This window comes from Uranotaenia lowii, chromosome 2 (genome assembly GCF_029784155.1).
Source record: "Uranotaenia lowii strain MFRU-FL chromosome 2, ASM2978415v1, whole genome shotgun sequence".
Lineage (NCBI taxonomy): Eukaryota > Metazoa > Arthropoda > Insecta > Diptera > Culicidae > Uranotaenia > Uranotaenia lowii.
The window spans coordinates 213,890,107-213,907,080 of record NC_073692.1 but is presented as its reverse complement, the minus strand read 5'-3'; the positions used below and the strand labels follow the sequence as shown (position 1 = coordinate 213,907,080).

The window sequence follows — 16,974 nt, the reverse complement described above, 5'->3', positions numbered from 1 at the left end:
ACGCCCTCAATTGGAAAAATGGGTCAGATTTAGCATGGAAAATTCGTGACGTCAAAACTTAAAAAGAGATACCTTTATTGATAATTTATAAGAGATTCCAATGAAGGCAGAAGACAAACTCATGTTTTTATTCTTATTCAATAAATTTGAGACTTAAAATGTTATTTAAATTCCTGCAATAAAAACTTAAATACTCAATCAGATTTTCAGTGTGATGCAACAAGTTTGAAACTTCAATTTAAATTCTATGACTCAGTTTTTTAGAATACTTTTAAGAATACCTTGAACAAGTAAGTTATCTGAATCAAGGATGGTCAAAATCCACTCGCTCACTCAATCGCGATACACTCTTCAACGATTCACTCAAGCGCTCTTTCGGATCTCACAAATCTTTGTCTGAACCGAACGCTGGGGGAAAAGAGTAACGTTGATCGAGTCTGTCTGTGAGTGCTGCTGGTTTTGAACGTTGTGGCTTGCGTACGGGCAGGTTTGCATCATGCTTTGAATTCTCAATTCGAATTCTGAAAAACATGTTTAATCTTAATTTTTTTTATTAAAAAGCACGTAGAAAGTTCAATCTGAATGATTGAAGGATATTATGCCGAGCCCACAAATTATACCTTAATTAAAATTGTTATTCATCATCAATAGGGAATAACTATCTTATTCACGATATCGAGTTTTAAATTGAAGTTCTAAAATAATCTGAATTGCAGGTCTCTTCTTCTTCTTCTTCTTCTTCTTCTTCTTCTTACATCAACATGGCCAAAACATGTAGGCATCCTAGAAAATGGAAGACTTGCGTCTTTCATTTTTCTTTTCAGCGTTTATTTATTTATTTACATAGTATTCCGTCTCACGACATAACTTGGCGAACATAATTCCTAAAATTCACTCGGTCCATGGCAACCGTTCTCCAATTTCTCGGGCATCCCACGTTCGCCAGATCACGCTCCACTTGGTCTAACCACCTCGCTCGTTGCGCCCCCGCTCGTCTTGTTCCTACCGGATTCGTAGCGAACACCTGTTTTGCAGGACAGTCGTCCGGCATTCTCTCAACATGTCCCGCCAAGCGTATCCGGCCAGCTTTCACCACCTTCTGGATACTGGGTTCACCGTAGAGTCGCGCGAGCTCGTGGTTCATCCTTCGCCTCCACACTCCGTTCTCCTGTACGCCGCCAAAGATGGTTCTTAACACTCGTCGCTCGAATACTCCGAGTGTACGCAGGTCCTCCTCGAGCAATATCCATGTCTCGTGCCCGTAGAGAACAACCGGTCTAATGAGCGTCGTATACAGGTTACACTTCGTGCGAGGGCTAAGTCTTCTCGACCGCAGTTGCTTGTGGAGTCCATAGTAGGCACGACTTCCGCTGATAATTCGCCTCCGGATCTCACGGCTGGTGTCATTGTCTGCGGTCACCAGTCTTCGACTATCTCCAGCTCGTCGCCGTCGATCGTGACCTTGTTATTACTGGACAAGCGGGTTCGGTCGGTCTCGGATCCGCAGGCCAGCATGTACTTTGTCTTGGACGTATTAATCATCAACCCAATCCTTCCTGATCCTTTTTTTTTTTTTCTTTCTTTTCAGCGTATTATCTGTTACATATTACCATGCATTGCAGATTCTACTACGGCCAGGCCAACCATGTGATGAAAACCGCGAAAGATACAGGAACAAAGGAGGAATGAAGCGTGGAGATCCCTACCAAACGCTTCATATGATATTTTGCTAAAATTTAACACTATTGATTGATTGGTAAATGGGAAAAATCTGGGACGAATAAGGGTTAAAAGAGTAATTTTAAAAAGAAACGATCTCACCAAACTCCTAAAGTTCCTGCTGGGGCTATCTCCATATTTTTTCTGGTTCCGATCATCTTCAAATTGGTTTCATTCACATGTTCTCAACATCACTGTTCCCTCAGTTTCAACCGCCTAACATCAACTGCCAATTGATTGTTTGCTTTTACCTTAGACTCTGTTCAGCAAATACGAGCCGATAGTAAATGTTGCTCAGACTTCCAGTTTGTTTTTTTTTTTTCGTTCTTCTACTCGGAGAAATCTACATGAGCAAAGAGAACAAAAATTTTAACGGAAATACACTAATCGATTGATGCACAATCACAAGATCATCAATATCCCTCCAACCGAAACTTAACTTATTTGATTTAAATTATGAAAATCACGACGACCGGAAATAGAATTCCTTTTTTTATAACCACCGATTGATTTTCTTCACGCACGATTCGCCAAGCACAACAGAACACCAAAATTAGAAGTAAAAAGCATCTATTTCAATTATTTGGATGCATTTCAACCACTTGTAATATGTATCTTTTTAAACAGAAATCTCCAAAACACCCTAAATTCATCAAAATTGATATTCGCGAAAATACAAACGAGAAAACGCGACGTTGGAAAAAACACGACCGTTAAAAAATAATCTGAATTGCAGGTCTCTTGAATTTTTTTAACACGCACGAACATTTAAATTTGTCAAAATTAAACAGGTTTGTTAGCTTATTCGTAAAAATAAACTCTTGTTTCTATCATTTTTCCCATTCTTCGAACATGTATTGCACTTTTTTATTAATTTTTCTCATGCTTTAGACATATTTAGTACCTACTTATTTTACTTTGTTTATAATGTTTTTCTTAGACATATTTAAAGATTTTGCATTTTACAGATATTGTTTTAACCCTCATCCGTACCTGATGTGCTACCGGTACTGTCCCTAGAGTGTCAATCATAAGTATTCCAGCACTTACACCAATAAATAGTAATAATTACACCGTAATATATAATTAGAACCGGTATGAAATTTCCTTTCTGGTGAATATAAATTTCTTGCAAAAATCTTGCCTGAATATACTCAAAATCCAGTGCAAAGTTGAATTAAATTGTTAGAAAATCTAAGAAATTTCAAATTGACAAAAAGTTAAAACAGCTTCCTCGGAACATTCGTCAAAAAATTCTGTGTTTCGTATTTTGAAAATCTTAAGATGGAAAAATGTGCCAAATTATATACAGCTTCTAACTTCAGCTCCGTAGCTGATCTACCGTTTTTTCCGGAGCATGTAATTTTGATTTTTTTTTTCTTAGACTTTGGATGAATAATGAAAAATTGAATGAAAAATTGAAGTTTTTTAGGTGACCAATGTCTCAAAAACGTATTTGATTTACACAATTTTCAATACTATAAATTTTGTAAAAATCGATTGAGAAACAAGAGAATTAAAGTAGTTTTAAGTGTGAAGTGTCAATTTGACAGTCCAGGGACTGTTACAGGTAAAAATTTCAGAGACGGGTGGGTGTTAACATTACCAATCTCAACATATTTTTCTGATTCAAAGTAAGAAATATAAATTTCACATTGTTTAAAAACATTATAATTTTGAAAATCGATTACGAATTCAAAAATTCTGTGAAATACGAAAATATATCAAAATACTATGTTTGTGACATAGATTCTGTGATAAAAATTTGCTCGAAATTCTATGAAATTATAGATTTATCTGTGATTTCGACAACCTTGGTCTAAGGCCGTTTTCGTTAGTCAGATGGTGAGCGCCGAACCTTCCAATTGTCGGTTTAAATTACTCCTAGGGGAGATAAGGGCATAACGAGCACCCAGAGCAAAATAAGCACTCCTTTTTTCTACAAAAGTACGTATTTTCTTAAACAAATTTTCATGAGGGTTTGTTTCGTACTACCTATTGTATTAATTTTTCACCAAAAAAGAAATATCCTTTTCATCTTTACAGAAATACAAAATAATAACCAGTTAGGTTCTCAAGTGACGAAAATATATAATTTTTGAGCACCACCAAATAAGCTTTTATGACCTTTAAATAATATTGATCTGAAATGTACGCACTGCAACATGTTTTTCAACATTGTTTCTCAATTTTCACCATCATAAATTTTTTTATTTTTCACTTTAATCCATTTTAAAACGCGTTTTTACTTAAATTTGTTGACCTGGTGCCAACAGAGCATTTTTAATCAGGGCAAGATGAGCGTTTTCTGCCGTATAATCAAGCAGCAAATTAAACTCGATGAAGTCAACTGAATAATAGTGATACAGCTTGACTTGTTTCATCTGTCGATTTGGCTAACGGGTAAAAAAAACACCATTTTCACGATTTTTTTCTAGAGCTATCGTTCAAACAAATGTATTCAAATTTTTTGCATTATACAAAGCATTGTTAAAAGAACATTTAGTAATTTTTTCGTGGAAAAATATTGAAAACTGAACCGGTGACAGAGCAGATGCCTTTTAGAAAACAGGATTTGCGGTGGACACTGTATCTTAGCACAGAATCATCTGAAGTCTGGACCCCAACGTTTTTATTTAACTTAAAAAAAATTTTATGAAATTTTTGTGGCTGTTTGAAATAAAAACTACGATTTTTCACGAAAAAATCCGCCATTTTTTATCTGTTAAATCTCCCCAAATTAAAAAGAAAAACGTTGGGGTCTGGTATTTTATATGTAGAAAATATGTTCCAAATTTGAAAAGAATCGGATAAGTAGTTTTCAAATGACGATGTCCACGGACTTTAAAAATGTGCTTTCGAGAAAAACGCGTTTGAAGTTTCTGCTCTTGCTTTCTTGCAGTATTAGATAGGAGAAGATAAAGGCCTATAAATTCTACAGTTTTGCTTCAATTGACTTGAAAATTTGACACAACATTCTTGAAATGTTTTACAATAAGAAAATAAAAAAATAAAAAAAATCGATTTTTTGAAAGTGTCAGAACCTAAACCCCCCCCCCCGCCCCCTTAAATAAATGTTTAGAATAAGAAGTTTTCTCAGTATTTCCTTTGAAATATAAAAAAATTATCGGGAAAGCCTATAAAGCATATATTCACGTTTTTTTCAGATTTGCTTCATAGTGCAATTCAATGTTTTTGGTTGAAATATCAGTAAATCATTATCGTTGTTTATGTATCCGATATTAAACTACTTTTCTCTAATCTACTTTGAACTTCCTCCATCTAAAACACCATTTAATTGATAATGCTTCAAATTCCATAAATCTAAATGAACCAAATGAACAACATCAGGGCATAGATTGTAACCATGGCGTAGAACACAATTCTATCGAATGGTAGCAGAAATACGTTCCACTCCAGATTAGAGGGATCGACTTCTTCTGAATCGGAATCAGCTGAGGATTCGACGGTTTCAATCGGCAACTCCGAGTGGCTATCTGCTTCCAGATGATGATGATTTACGGGTGTATTTTTTGCCACCGGTTCGGACGAAGATTCCAGGGACACGTTGTCCAGATTGATGTACCCTATGTGAGTTAACAATTTCAACTTTGGATTCTTGTTTAACAGATGATGCATGGTTTTGAGGATACGAGGAACTGTAGTGGTGCTATCCCGTTTGGCCATTCTTTCCGAATAGGTGAAAACTGTGGCCAGGAAAATGCTTATGATCAGCGATCCCATGAGTAGGTTGGCCAGTCCGAAGGCAGGTTCCATTTTGTTGATCGAATACCAGTATAATATCACTGTATAGACAACGTGAACACCGAGCGACGTTATCGTTAGTACAGCTCGAAGAGTAGTGTTAACTCGAAACCAAGTTATCATAAGATTGAGTATCATCAAAACTGTAAAATACAGAATGTTAACTCGTACTTCGAAGCCTATTAAATCGATTACTCACAAATTATTATCACAAGGAACACAACCAGATGAGGACCCACCATCCGCTCCACCACGATGTCCATCCGAAACTCCGGAATCACCGTATTGTTGACGATGGCCATCTGAAACGAGGTGATCTTGTATGGCAACACTCCAGCCACCGAATAGGACAGCCTTCTCTGGAAATGGAACAAAGACAGCTTGTTGATATCATAGCCGGAGGTGAAAATTCGCAAAGGACACGCCCTAGTATCGAAAGCCCAATGATGTGAGCTATCCAGACAGTCCAACTGGAAGGTACACAACATGGTGTAGATAACTTCTCCATCCGAGCTCAAATGACAGTTGTGTTTAAGGCAGTGGTTATCGGTATTTTGAACAGGTTTCCTGGAATGAGACAAACCTCAATAGTTACTCGAACCAAACTATGACCTTATATTCTCATAAAACCAACTTTCGAAGCGATTTGGCAGTCAATTTTGGTGTCCAGATGTCTTCAGTGGACACTTTTACGGTGTGAACGTTTTCATGCTCTACCTTGTTCCAATGTAAATAGACATCGTACCATTGCTGAAATTTAATAATTTAAAACTAAAACATTTCAAAAAGGGACTTGAAATATTTATTAAAAAACCTACCATGGAAAGTTCAACAGCAACTTCAAGTTTGATTTGTGAATTGTGAACCTAAAAAAAGCAAAAGTTATGTATTTGTACTTCTACTGATATGATTTCTACGTAATAATCCAAACAAAAATAAATTTTGAAAATTGAATAAAGCATACTTAAGCTTGCCAGATTGCCCGGTTTTATCCGGGTTTGCCCGGATATTTGATGCAAAATTTCGAGAAAGTCCGGTCCGGCCCGGTTGCCCGGTTATCGTGAAAAAAGTCCGGATATTGCCCGGATTTTCCCACAATTTTCACAAAGAAACCAAAAAAAAAATCAAAGTTTTTGAGTAAGTTTCAGCAAAATCGATTATCGGTATGGAAATTTTCAACGGTTGTTTCAAATAATTTCGCTGATTTACTTTTATAAACCTTTAAATATTTAAGTGTTCCAAAAAGTTGTTGGAAGTCCGCAATTAATTAATAAAATATCAATTTCGATTTTTTTGCATTTTTTCTTTGCTTTTATATATAATAACACCTAAATTTTGCCCGGTTTTTGCCCGGTTTTTGGATTTGCAAAATTGAAATCCATGCCCGGATTTTGCCAGGTTTTTTTGAAAAAATGACCGGAATTGCTAGGCCTGGATGGGAGTGGAAAAAATTCTGGCAACCTTAAGCATACTGCTTAAGTTATTAACACGTTCGTCGCTACGCTCATTTTGGTAGTTTTACTAGTCGGGCCAAAGAAATTCTCGGAGCGATTAAGAAAAGAGGGAGAATCCAAGATTTTTAACGTGTGGCTAAACGCTAAACTGAGCGGCTAACATGAGTAAGAGAGTGTCACACGTTTTTGATGTGACGGGGCCTCCCAGGAAATACACCCGTCACCCGAATATGGGTCCCATGGTGACGAACGTGTTAATGATGATCAACACAAATTCAGATTTTCAGGAGCTCTATGACTCATTGACAAAATGAAAAATTTGTCTTAATCCCAAACCAAATCATTTTCACGTTACCACATGATCTTGTGTCTGAATGAATAAAAAAAAATCTTACATTCCAAGGAATGCCAAAGTTCTAACGATCATTGCTTTGTATTAATAATCCTCTAAACTTTGCTTGAAACTTATATTAAGTTAGTAAGAAGCCTGCAGGTGAACCTGACATCATATAAATAGTAACGCGGGGTAAATACCACAATAGATCAACTACTGGTCGCAGTGGGCTCTCCCCTACAGGAAAAAAAAGAAGCCTTCAGCTTACGGGGGAAGGGCGGGACGACCAAGGGAAATCGAGAAAATTTAAATTTTAATGTTGATGCCAAATGACTAAGAACTGTCTGGAATGTCAATATCTGATGTTATTTCAAAAACTCAAATTAATTACAAATCGTTGCGGACCTAATGTAATCTAATTGAATGTTCAAAGGCTTCTAAAACTTAATTATTCTCCCTTGGTTCATTTCCTCTAGGATGGTTCTAAAATTATTAAAAAACAGAAAAAACTATTAAAAAAGTTAATTTCAAAAAAAATTACAAAAATGACTAAAACAAAATAAATAACAAAAAATAGTTGAAAATATTACAGTTTATGTTTTCTTAACCACACAGAATGTTAGAAGTTTCTTTCCACTTAAAGCGCTGTCTAAAACAAAGTAGTAACTTTTTATGTTGATGTTGAAGGATGAGATTTAGTATTTCATATAAAATTATTACCTGGATTTTTACCTGTTTTCAGTCAAATAGAACCAAAGTATGGTGAAGGTCTAAGGTACGGCAACTAACCCTAAATAATGAAAATGACCAAAAAAGTTCAAAAAACTTATTGCCGATTTTTTAAATTCGACATGTCTATTATGACCGCCATCCAAATGTAGAGTGTGCATTAGACTGAGTCGATTTGGGGTCATTTTTGAATTTCTCAAACCCTGGGGTCTCAAAAGTTTCGTTTTGATCCATGATTTTTTGCAGAATTTTTAAGTAACGTTTACATGAGTAAATTTTAGCTTTTAGGTTTGTATGACAAAATTTAATAATTTGTACTGAAAAATCTACATAATTTTTGTTTTTTCTGTGGACCCGAGCCAGCTGATGGTTTTTATGCCAATTTATAAATTTCCTAAAGGAAATTTTCCGCTGAACGACTTTGTTAAAGACCATAACTTCGTATCTTATTGGGCAAAAAAGTTATTAGCTGTTTAACAGGGGTATGTCTTTTTGCATTGTTAAACAATAAATTCCATTGACATCACTGCTGGAGCCCCGCAAAGTATTGCATGAAAAGTAGTCATGCAATACCTCGCTAGGCACCCAGCAGTGATATCAATTGAATTTATTGTTTAACAATGCGAAAAGACATACCCCTTTTAAACAGCTTAGAACTTTTTTGACCAATAAGATACGAAGTAACGGTCTTGGACAAAGTTGTTAAGCGGGAAATTTCCTTTAGGAAATTTATAAATTGGTACGAAAACCATCAGTTGGCTCGGTTCTACAGAAGTCTAGTGTGCATAGGGGAATAAACGTTTTCATAATTTAGCAAAACTTGGTCCAAAGATTTCTTACAGCTAGTTCGAAAATTTCTCGAATTATAAGATTAATCCGCCTACCCCTCGTATACAAATCCAAAATACACCAAAAGTAAAGTTGCTTGTATTCCGGAATGATGTGGAAAACATTTTAGAAGCTCACTGCGCCAATCTGTTACGGAAGTAAGGTTTATGAGAACTAGCACAACTAAATGAAATTTAAGCTACATTTACCGTACTATTCCGATTTTCACATTTTGCGCATGTTCAGTTTGTTCCTCAATGAAATAACACCTCAACCTCAATAAACGGTTTCAGAAATCAATTACCCTATTTTCTAGGTGAATTGTTCGGATTTGTTTAGCTCAATCCAGGTAAACTTCATCTCGCTTCGAGGTACATAAGTTTTACCTCGAAGAGGTTGAAAGTACCCTTTTTTGTATTTATCTTTTTTCTTGGTGAACTTTACCTATTCATTTTGCTCAAGTTCAGGTAAATTTCACCTTGCTACGAGGTAAGATTTACCTTTTCTGGATTTACCTTTTTTCTAGGTGAACTCTATCTTTTTGTCAACTCGGTTCAGGTAAACTTTACCTCGACGAGGTAAAAGTTACCTTTTTGGATTTCACGAGCATTCACCTTTTTATCCGGTAGATTTTACCTTTTTATAAGTTTTTATGTAGAGCAGTGTAGGGTATTTTTGGCCACTTTTTTTCTTTGCTCCATAACTTCTTTATTATAAAAGATAAAAAGAAAAACATAAATGGAAAGGTTTTCTACATTTTTAAGATATCATTTGGATTTTTTTTATTTAAATAAATTAATTTTTCCGAGTTCTGTCTGTTCTAAAAAAAAGTTTTTTTTTTGAATTTGAAAAACTTTGAGGAATCGTGGGCCACTTAATCCAAATTGACCAAATAACATTCAAAGTTTATAGATGACTCAAAACTGAAACTCCATAATTCATTTAATTATTTTAAAGCAATTTCAGATGAGGAAATAAAAAAGAGAATTGTGTATTATCGAATATATCCTAAAACCTGGCTTGCGAACGTTTCGGCAAAATTCCTTATATAGGATGGACAAAATATTTTTCATAACTCTTCAAAACTTTACATATAGAAAAAAACGTATTTTAAGTTCTGAATGTGTATAAAAACATAAAATAATAAAGGTGGCCCAAGATACTTCACAAAATATGGCCCACGATTCCCCTCAAACTATAATTTGCAAATTGGTTGCGATTGTGTGACTTATTGGTTATTCATGAAGAATTCCTTTTCCACGTGAAAGAGCATGGTAAAACTAAGATCATAAGCGTATGAGCATATTTTTGTTATGAACTTTAGGTCTGATCGAATGCCGGTCATAAATTATATTTTAACTCGAATATTTTGACAGATTTCATCATTCAAATCTACTTATGGTGATATGGATTCATTAGTTTAAAAATGAATCAGATTCGAATGAAATCAATCATTTATAACTGATGAACCAATAAAACTACATGAATGATAAATACTTATTCTGAATTTGTTTATTATTCTCCATTCAATCTAACAACATACTCTGAGAACATGTTCAAACTTTAGATTTACAATTATTTATAAAGTTAAATTCGATAATTTTTGAAAATTCCAAAAAAAATCATGTAGGTATTTCGGACATTACTAAAGAAATTGCATCTTAAGTTTTCTTTCATTTACAAATTTATTGAAGATTCATTTGACTTCCGTATTAAAAATATCTTAAATACAAATTGGTTTCTTCATTAAAAGTTCGTCAACATTCCCGTATAGGTAAATGTAAACAAAAGGAATACTTTTTTTTTTCAGAAGTCAAAATGTTTTGCGATCTTCGAGAAAGTTGATCAATGTTTAAAATCTTTATTTTAATAAGAAATAAAGTAACAGACATTATTTGTACATATTTTTTTTCGCTTATTCTCTACACTCTTATTCTCCTCGACTCAGATTTGAAGGAAAACATTTCAAAATACTCCAAAACTGGGAAAACTCAAATTTTGATTAGATCGGCACAACTCAGAAATGAATAATACGGGTTTTCGCGAATTCTGAGTTGTTTTTAATCAGGAATTTTTAAGGAGCGTCTAAACGTTCTGAATCATTACAACTCAGAATTTTATAACATTTTGATACGCTTTCGAAAGGAACTATGTTTTTTTAAAAGAAATTTTTTGGAATTGCAAAATAAGTTCATGAAAAAGAATGTCACAAAATATGTTTATTTCTGGTCTATTTTTTCACCGAAGTTCGTGAGTGGTATCAATTATTTTCTGCTGTTGATGCTTAAACTTCCGGTAGTACCGATCATGGCTGTTCTTCCCTTGGTCACCGATAAGATTGCCCGCCTCCTCCTTGGCCACGCAAACTTCTGTCGCCGCCACTTTCGTCGTAGGCAACTCGGTCCATACTATTTGAGGATTTTGAGTTGAAAAGACTTCGGCTTCCTCTACCTCGACTGCCTGCCCTGGAGGGAAGAAAACCTTAAAGTTGCCGCTGCCATCGTCCCCGCCACCATCGAAATAGTCGTTCTGGTTCGACGAACGAAAATTGCTGCTGATGAAAACAAGATTCTCCTGCGAAATCTGGTGGGAACAGACCTGGAGAGGAAAAACTAGGTTGAGTATGCTGAAAATAAACATTTCTCGTAAATTTTAAAATCTTACCCGTTGTCTGTTTTTCATCGTAGTGACGATCAGCAACCAGCATTTTCTTTCAAACACATTCTCAGGCATCTGCTGTTCAGCCGAAACTTCCAACGATTCCAGTTACGGAAAGTTGCTTCGCATCCATTAGAAACTAACCTAAAGGGAAACATAAAAGAACGAAAATAACAAAACAAATTTCGTCCATTTGTAAAATATATCGGATATTATCTATTACAGGATCTATTATTTAATTAAAAGTTGTACTTACCTTTATTTGCCCATCAACTGCACGCACTGGGTACACTAAGACCGCGCATCCAAACAAACATTTTGTTTTTTGGATCTCTCTGAGTTGTTTTTATATATTTTGCTCGAAAAAGTGTGCGTCTTTGCTAAATCCAGGATTTGGAACTTGCTAGATGAAAACAACTCAAAATTTTGAATGATTCCAACTCAGTTGTTTTTATCTTCATATGTGCTGCGGCTCCTGAACCAAAACAAATCAGTCTCTAAATAATTTAAAATTACCGTGTAGACTATCGTGAGTAGCAGTGTTACCACATATACAGATTTTTCTGTAATCATACAGATTTTTTTGAAATTTTTAAACCAAGAATCTGTATATACGGATTACAGATAATTGAAAATTTATACAGATTTTATACAGATTTTCAGCAAATCAACTATATTTTTCAAGATATTTTGAGTTAATCGATAATAATCATTTTGATGATCCAACGATCCAAGATTGGAACCGAAGCAAGGGTTTGGTCACAGTTTTGAAACTTATCTCGTTGACAACTGGTCTGACATTCGATGTCCAACAACAACGAAGAAGAAGAACCTTTGTTCGAAAATCATATTCCAAGATCGGATATTAAAATCCATTTTTCTCGCAGTATACTACGATATAACTGAGTACAGCAACTGTTTTATAACAGAGAATGAGCACAGATTTCTGATCCCAATCGATAGTTTTTTTTTTTAAGTTTTATTAGTGACACTATACCATCTTTGTAGCATTCATGTCATTGTTCGTGTTAAACCCAAGAAGAAGACATATCGATATATTTAACGAAAGATTCTACACCGGACTTTGTGCGACCTTACAATCGCGCCATCACTAAATTTAACTTCCGAAGTTCAGACTTCCTGCTTTCGACAGACTTCCGACAAAGGAAAAGTGAAGTTCTAGATTTTCGGAAGTCTGTGTTTTGCTGCCAGGTCACCAGTCACGTTTCTAAAAATATGATTTAAATGCACAACATATTGTCTGTTGCATTCAAAGTTTCGTTCAATTTTTGCAATTGCGGTCATTCGTACAAAATTAAACCAAAAAGTGGTGGTTCGCATGTTGCAAAATGACAGATGCAAATGACACTGATTTGACAATCCGATTTTCGCAGTAATCTGAAATGTAGTTCAATTTAGCGCGCTACACATTTTAAAGGTCACCATTGTGCAGCGTTAATATTCAGAATAATAAAATCAGATACAGATTTCAATACAGATTTTTGAGATTTTACACAGATAAAAAAGAAACTTCAAAGGATGCTGAAGAAGAAGACCGAAGAAAAAAGTAGATACATTGCTGCTGGCGCTGAGTAGGAAAACCAGTGCAACCGGCTAAACAGTTTAAAAGTGTTTGCCGAAAATGGACAAACATGCTAGAAAGCGTATTCAACTCCACTGGCCGTGGAGCTGCAGGCAAATTCGCAGCGGGAGCGGCTGAATGAATGGTATTTTTTTGTGAAAATTGATGAAAAATTGAAAAATAAAATGAAGAAAAAACTTGAAAAGAGGCTTTTACCCAAATTTTTTGCCTCCATGGAAAAAAAATCCGGTTAACAGAACATTTTGAATAATTTTTTGCAAAAATTGAAGATGATTCGATAAAGAAAACGAATGCAAAACCATATCCACACTAAAGTTTTTGACCGCCATTTCCGGCCGAAAAAACGCCTGAAGTCCACTTAGAAGGGAACTGTACATTTTTCCAGGTTAACTTATATTATGACCTTCCATTGGAAATGTACAGAACTCCTTCCTTTCCCTTATTTCTTTTAACGAAAATTCACCAAAGGGTGTCGACTAGAAAAATTGAACAAAGCAATCATAAATCATCATAAATGATCATGATATTTTAATCTACAATATAAACTAGGGATGCCAGAATTTTTCAATCACGCATCCGGCCCAGGCAATTTTTATCTTAAAAGCTGGCATAATTTTCAACCGGGCAAATTTGGTCAAAATCCAGAAATTATTTAACAAAAATCAAGAAGGAAAACAATTGTAGATTTTTTTTCATCGAAATACATCATCAGATTTCAAATGGTTTTCTAGTCTTCTTAAAAATTGATCATGATAATTTAAAAAAAAAACCTTCTCAAAAAACGTCGTTTTGCACGCAAAAATCAAAATTAATAGCAATTTTGTTTAAGTTTTTTGTTTGATTTTGTGAATAAAGGAAATTTTTTCGGGCATTTCCAACGAAATCCAGGCTATACGGCCGGACCAGACTTTCCCCAAATTTAGTATTAAATATCCGGGCAAGTCTAAGTAAAACCGGGCGATCTGCCAAGCTTTATATAGACTGTGTATTTTAGAATAATGTCCACTTCTAAATCTTTCTGTTTAGCACAGTTTGACCACACAACACCTTGGCTCAACTCACCAACTCTACATTCCTTATGTCTGCACCAATATACATGGCAAGTCGGTCCTGTTGACTTTTCACGGGCCTCTGCTGTGGGTTGTATCCGGTTCCGCAGAGTAGAGCATTTTTCAGAACATGATCTGTTGCATTATCTTTTCCTCCATTTGCACAGTTGAACTTTTCTGCTGACCCTTCGAAAGGAAATCAAGAACAGGAAACCAAGATTTATCACAATCACAAAACTATTGGTTCTATGCTTTGAATACCATTTGCATAATGAAAATCACAAATTAGATACAAGCCCAAAACTATCAAGAACACATTTTTCCACAAGCGTTGATCAACTATCGACATGACCGAAATTTATCGAACACCGTATAAGAAACTTCCGAGTATCTGGTGACCTCCTACCCAGCTGACTATCGCGAACTGGACTGATTATCGCGCGCGATCTATCGCATCCGACCGTTCGTTATCAACAAACACATGCCGTGGGACGAACCAGTTGAGTCGTCCAGAAGTCTAAATTGAGCCCGCCGGCATTCCGAAACTGCATCTTTACGAGGAACGAGCGACCTCTGTCATTGTCATTGTCATCATTTGGCGTAAAATTGTCTCTCCTAATACCAACCTAGTTAGTTACAGATCCAACGATCCATCCCATCAGCTATCCAACTGTATGTCACAACACCATCACGAATGCGCTTCACGAAAGCCGTGACGTCATTAAAATTACATCCATCAGAATTAGAACTGCATCAGCTCGGTTGCATCCTACCCAACCCGCTGTAGTGAATGAATTCACTAATCGTAGTATTTTGCCACAGATAGACGGATACCACTTGCGGGTTCTTAAAAGCATTTTGTGTTAATGTTTATAAATCATTTCTAAGTGGCATTCGAAAAATTCATAGTTACATCGTAATTTATTATTGTGAGCTCGATAGCTGAAACCTGATTTTGTGAACCTGGCAGTTCGGGTCCTTAAATGAAAGCCGAATATTGAAGATAATAAAATCGATAGGGGGAATACGCACAAAAAACCCCTGCGAAAATTGACATTTTGCGTTTTTTCGATGCCTTTTGGGTCACTAAACATTAGTGTAAAATTTGAGATGATTTTGTTGATTCCAGAATTTTAATTTTGCATGGAAATATGTATGGGAGAAGGAATTTTTGCATATAAATTCATCCGGAAAATTCAAATAGGCTTGAAATGAAATTTTTCTTAAATAATTGGTTTTGCCTATTCTTAAGCTTCATTTTTTGCAAACATGAAAGAAGCTAAGTAATTCATGAAAAAATTCATGAAATCGCTATAATTAAAACACATTTTTGAAAAACATTTTGTTTGTTTAACATCGAATAGCTTTTCTATGCTACATGTTAGGATTGTGGTTTGTTTAACATGAAGATTACTGCAAGAATCAAGGAATATTGAAAATCCAATGTTAAATTTTTCTGAACTTTGTAACCATCCATTTGATGGGTTACAATGATGTTTTGGTTTATGGGCCAATTTAGATGTAATTTTGTTTGTTATTTATATTATTTGTAGTATTATTCGGCTGGTGTCATTCGCGTTTCTATTCATTTTGTTTATTTATTTAGTTGATTATTTATTTGAATAGGTTTTTGTTATTTATAAGTTTTCATTTTGTTTGTTTTTTTATATTCATCAAATTATTATATTTTTCATAATTTTGTGTTAATTTTGTTCTTAGAGTTATTTTTTATATGGGATGCACAGAGTAGGCGTAAATGTTAACCGTTTGTAAGTCCGACACTAGCCATCTTTGTAAATAGTTTGTAAGCGTTCGTGTTCAACGTATTCAACGAAGGGGACAGCAACACGACAAGCGGGAAGTAGAAAAGAAGAGGGAGATAACAACAAATTAATAAATACGGGCTGCACCTATAGCTCGTGGCTGATTTGATGAAAAATTTGGGTTCGGGTCAAGTGGTTTTTATAAGCGACAGCGACGTCACGTGCCCAAAGTGACCACGTTTCTACCGCAATCGGGAGGCCAGACCCCCATCAGTTTCTTGTACCGAAATCAACGATCAGCTAGAGGACTACACGATTCGTTTTCCTAGCTGGTCGGCCGAGTGAGGTTTAGTGTAGTGATACCAGAAAGTTATTTGTTCCCCAGTGCCGGTATCACTATTGCCGCTTTATAAAAGACACCGGTGTTCCGTGAGTGCAGTAAGGTCGTGCTAAGTGCCCCCAGGCAGACCCATGTAACTTATCGAAAATTCTTTCTATACGTTCAGTGCTGCTCCCTTCTGAGAAGGGGTATCATAACAGGCGACTAAAATAGCTTGTACACCCTCCATGGGGGTCAATGGTTTGAGTATTCAACAACTTCAACGTCAAATAACATACAAAATTATCAAAGCAACCGTTGTTCGTATTCGCACTGTTGGTATCAATTTCAAGATACTTGTTTTTATGAACAAAAAGATTCCCAATTGAGCATTCAATAGATGATTTTCTGCTCGAACAGAGTAAAATTAGAAAAGCAGAGTTTCGGTTGTATTCAAATTCAAATCAATTTTTTTCCGTATGGCAATATAAGGTTAATAATTCGTCCAAAAGGTCAACCAAAATATATTTTTACCATTTAAAGCATTGTAGATGGCTCTGAAGTATTCACTTCCAACAGATATACTTTTAAAGCAGATTTGTTTTTCCAAGACACACATTGGTTACCATGGCTAGATGCATGAATCTTGTTGCCCCAACTCTTAAGGTGGCGTTGCGAACATCGAAAGTCCGTATAGAAGAATTAATGTTCGCGGCAAAGCCCACTTCTTTATCTTGAAGTGACGGTATCTTT

The 16,974-nt window shown here is 35.4% G+C and overlaps 1 protein-coding gene across 1 annotated transcript; it reads right to left on the bottom strand.

The window, feature by feature from the left end:
• Positions 1–4,868: 4,868 nt before the first annotated feature.
• Positions 4,869–14,654, bottom strand: LOC129746485 (neuronal acetylcholine receptor subunit alpha-4-like). Its single transcript, XM_055740147.1, has 6 exons — positions 14,401–14,654; positions 14,153–14,325; positions 6,303–6,350; positions 6,119–6,234; positions 5,684–6,051; positions 4,869–5,627 (listed from the first exon to the last, which is right to left on the bottom strand). Exons 1-6 carry the CDS (start codon positions 14,486–14,488, stop codon positions 5,044–5,046), a joined length of 1,377 nt encoding a protein of 458 aa, XP_055596122.1. The 5' UTR covers positions 14,489–14,654; the 3' UTR covers positions 4,869–5,043.
• Between the last annotated feature and the right edge of the window lie 2,320 nt (positions 14,655–16,974).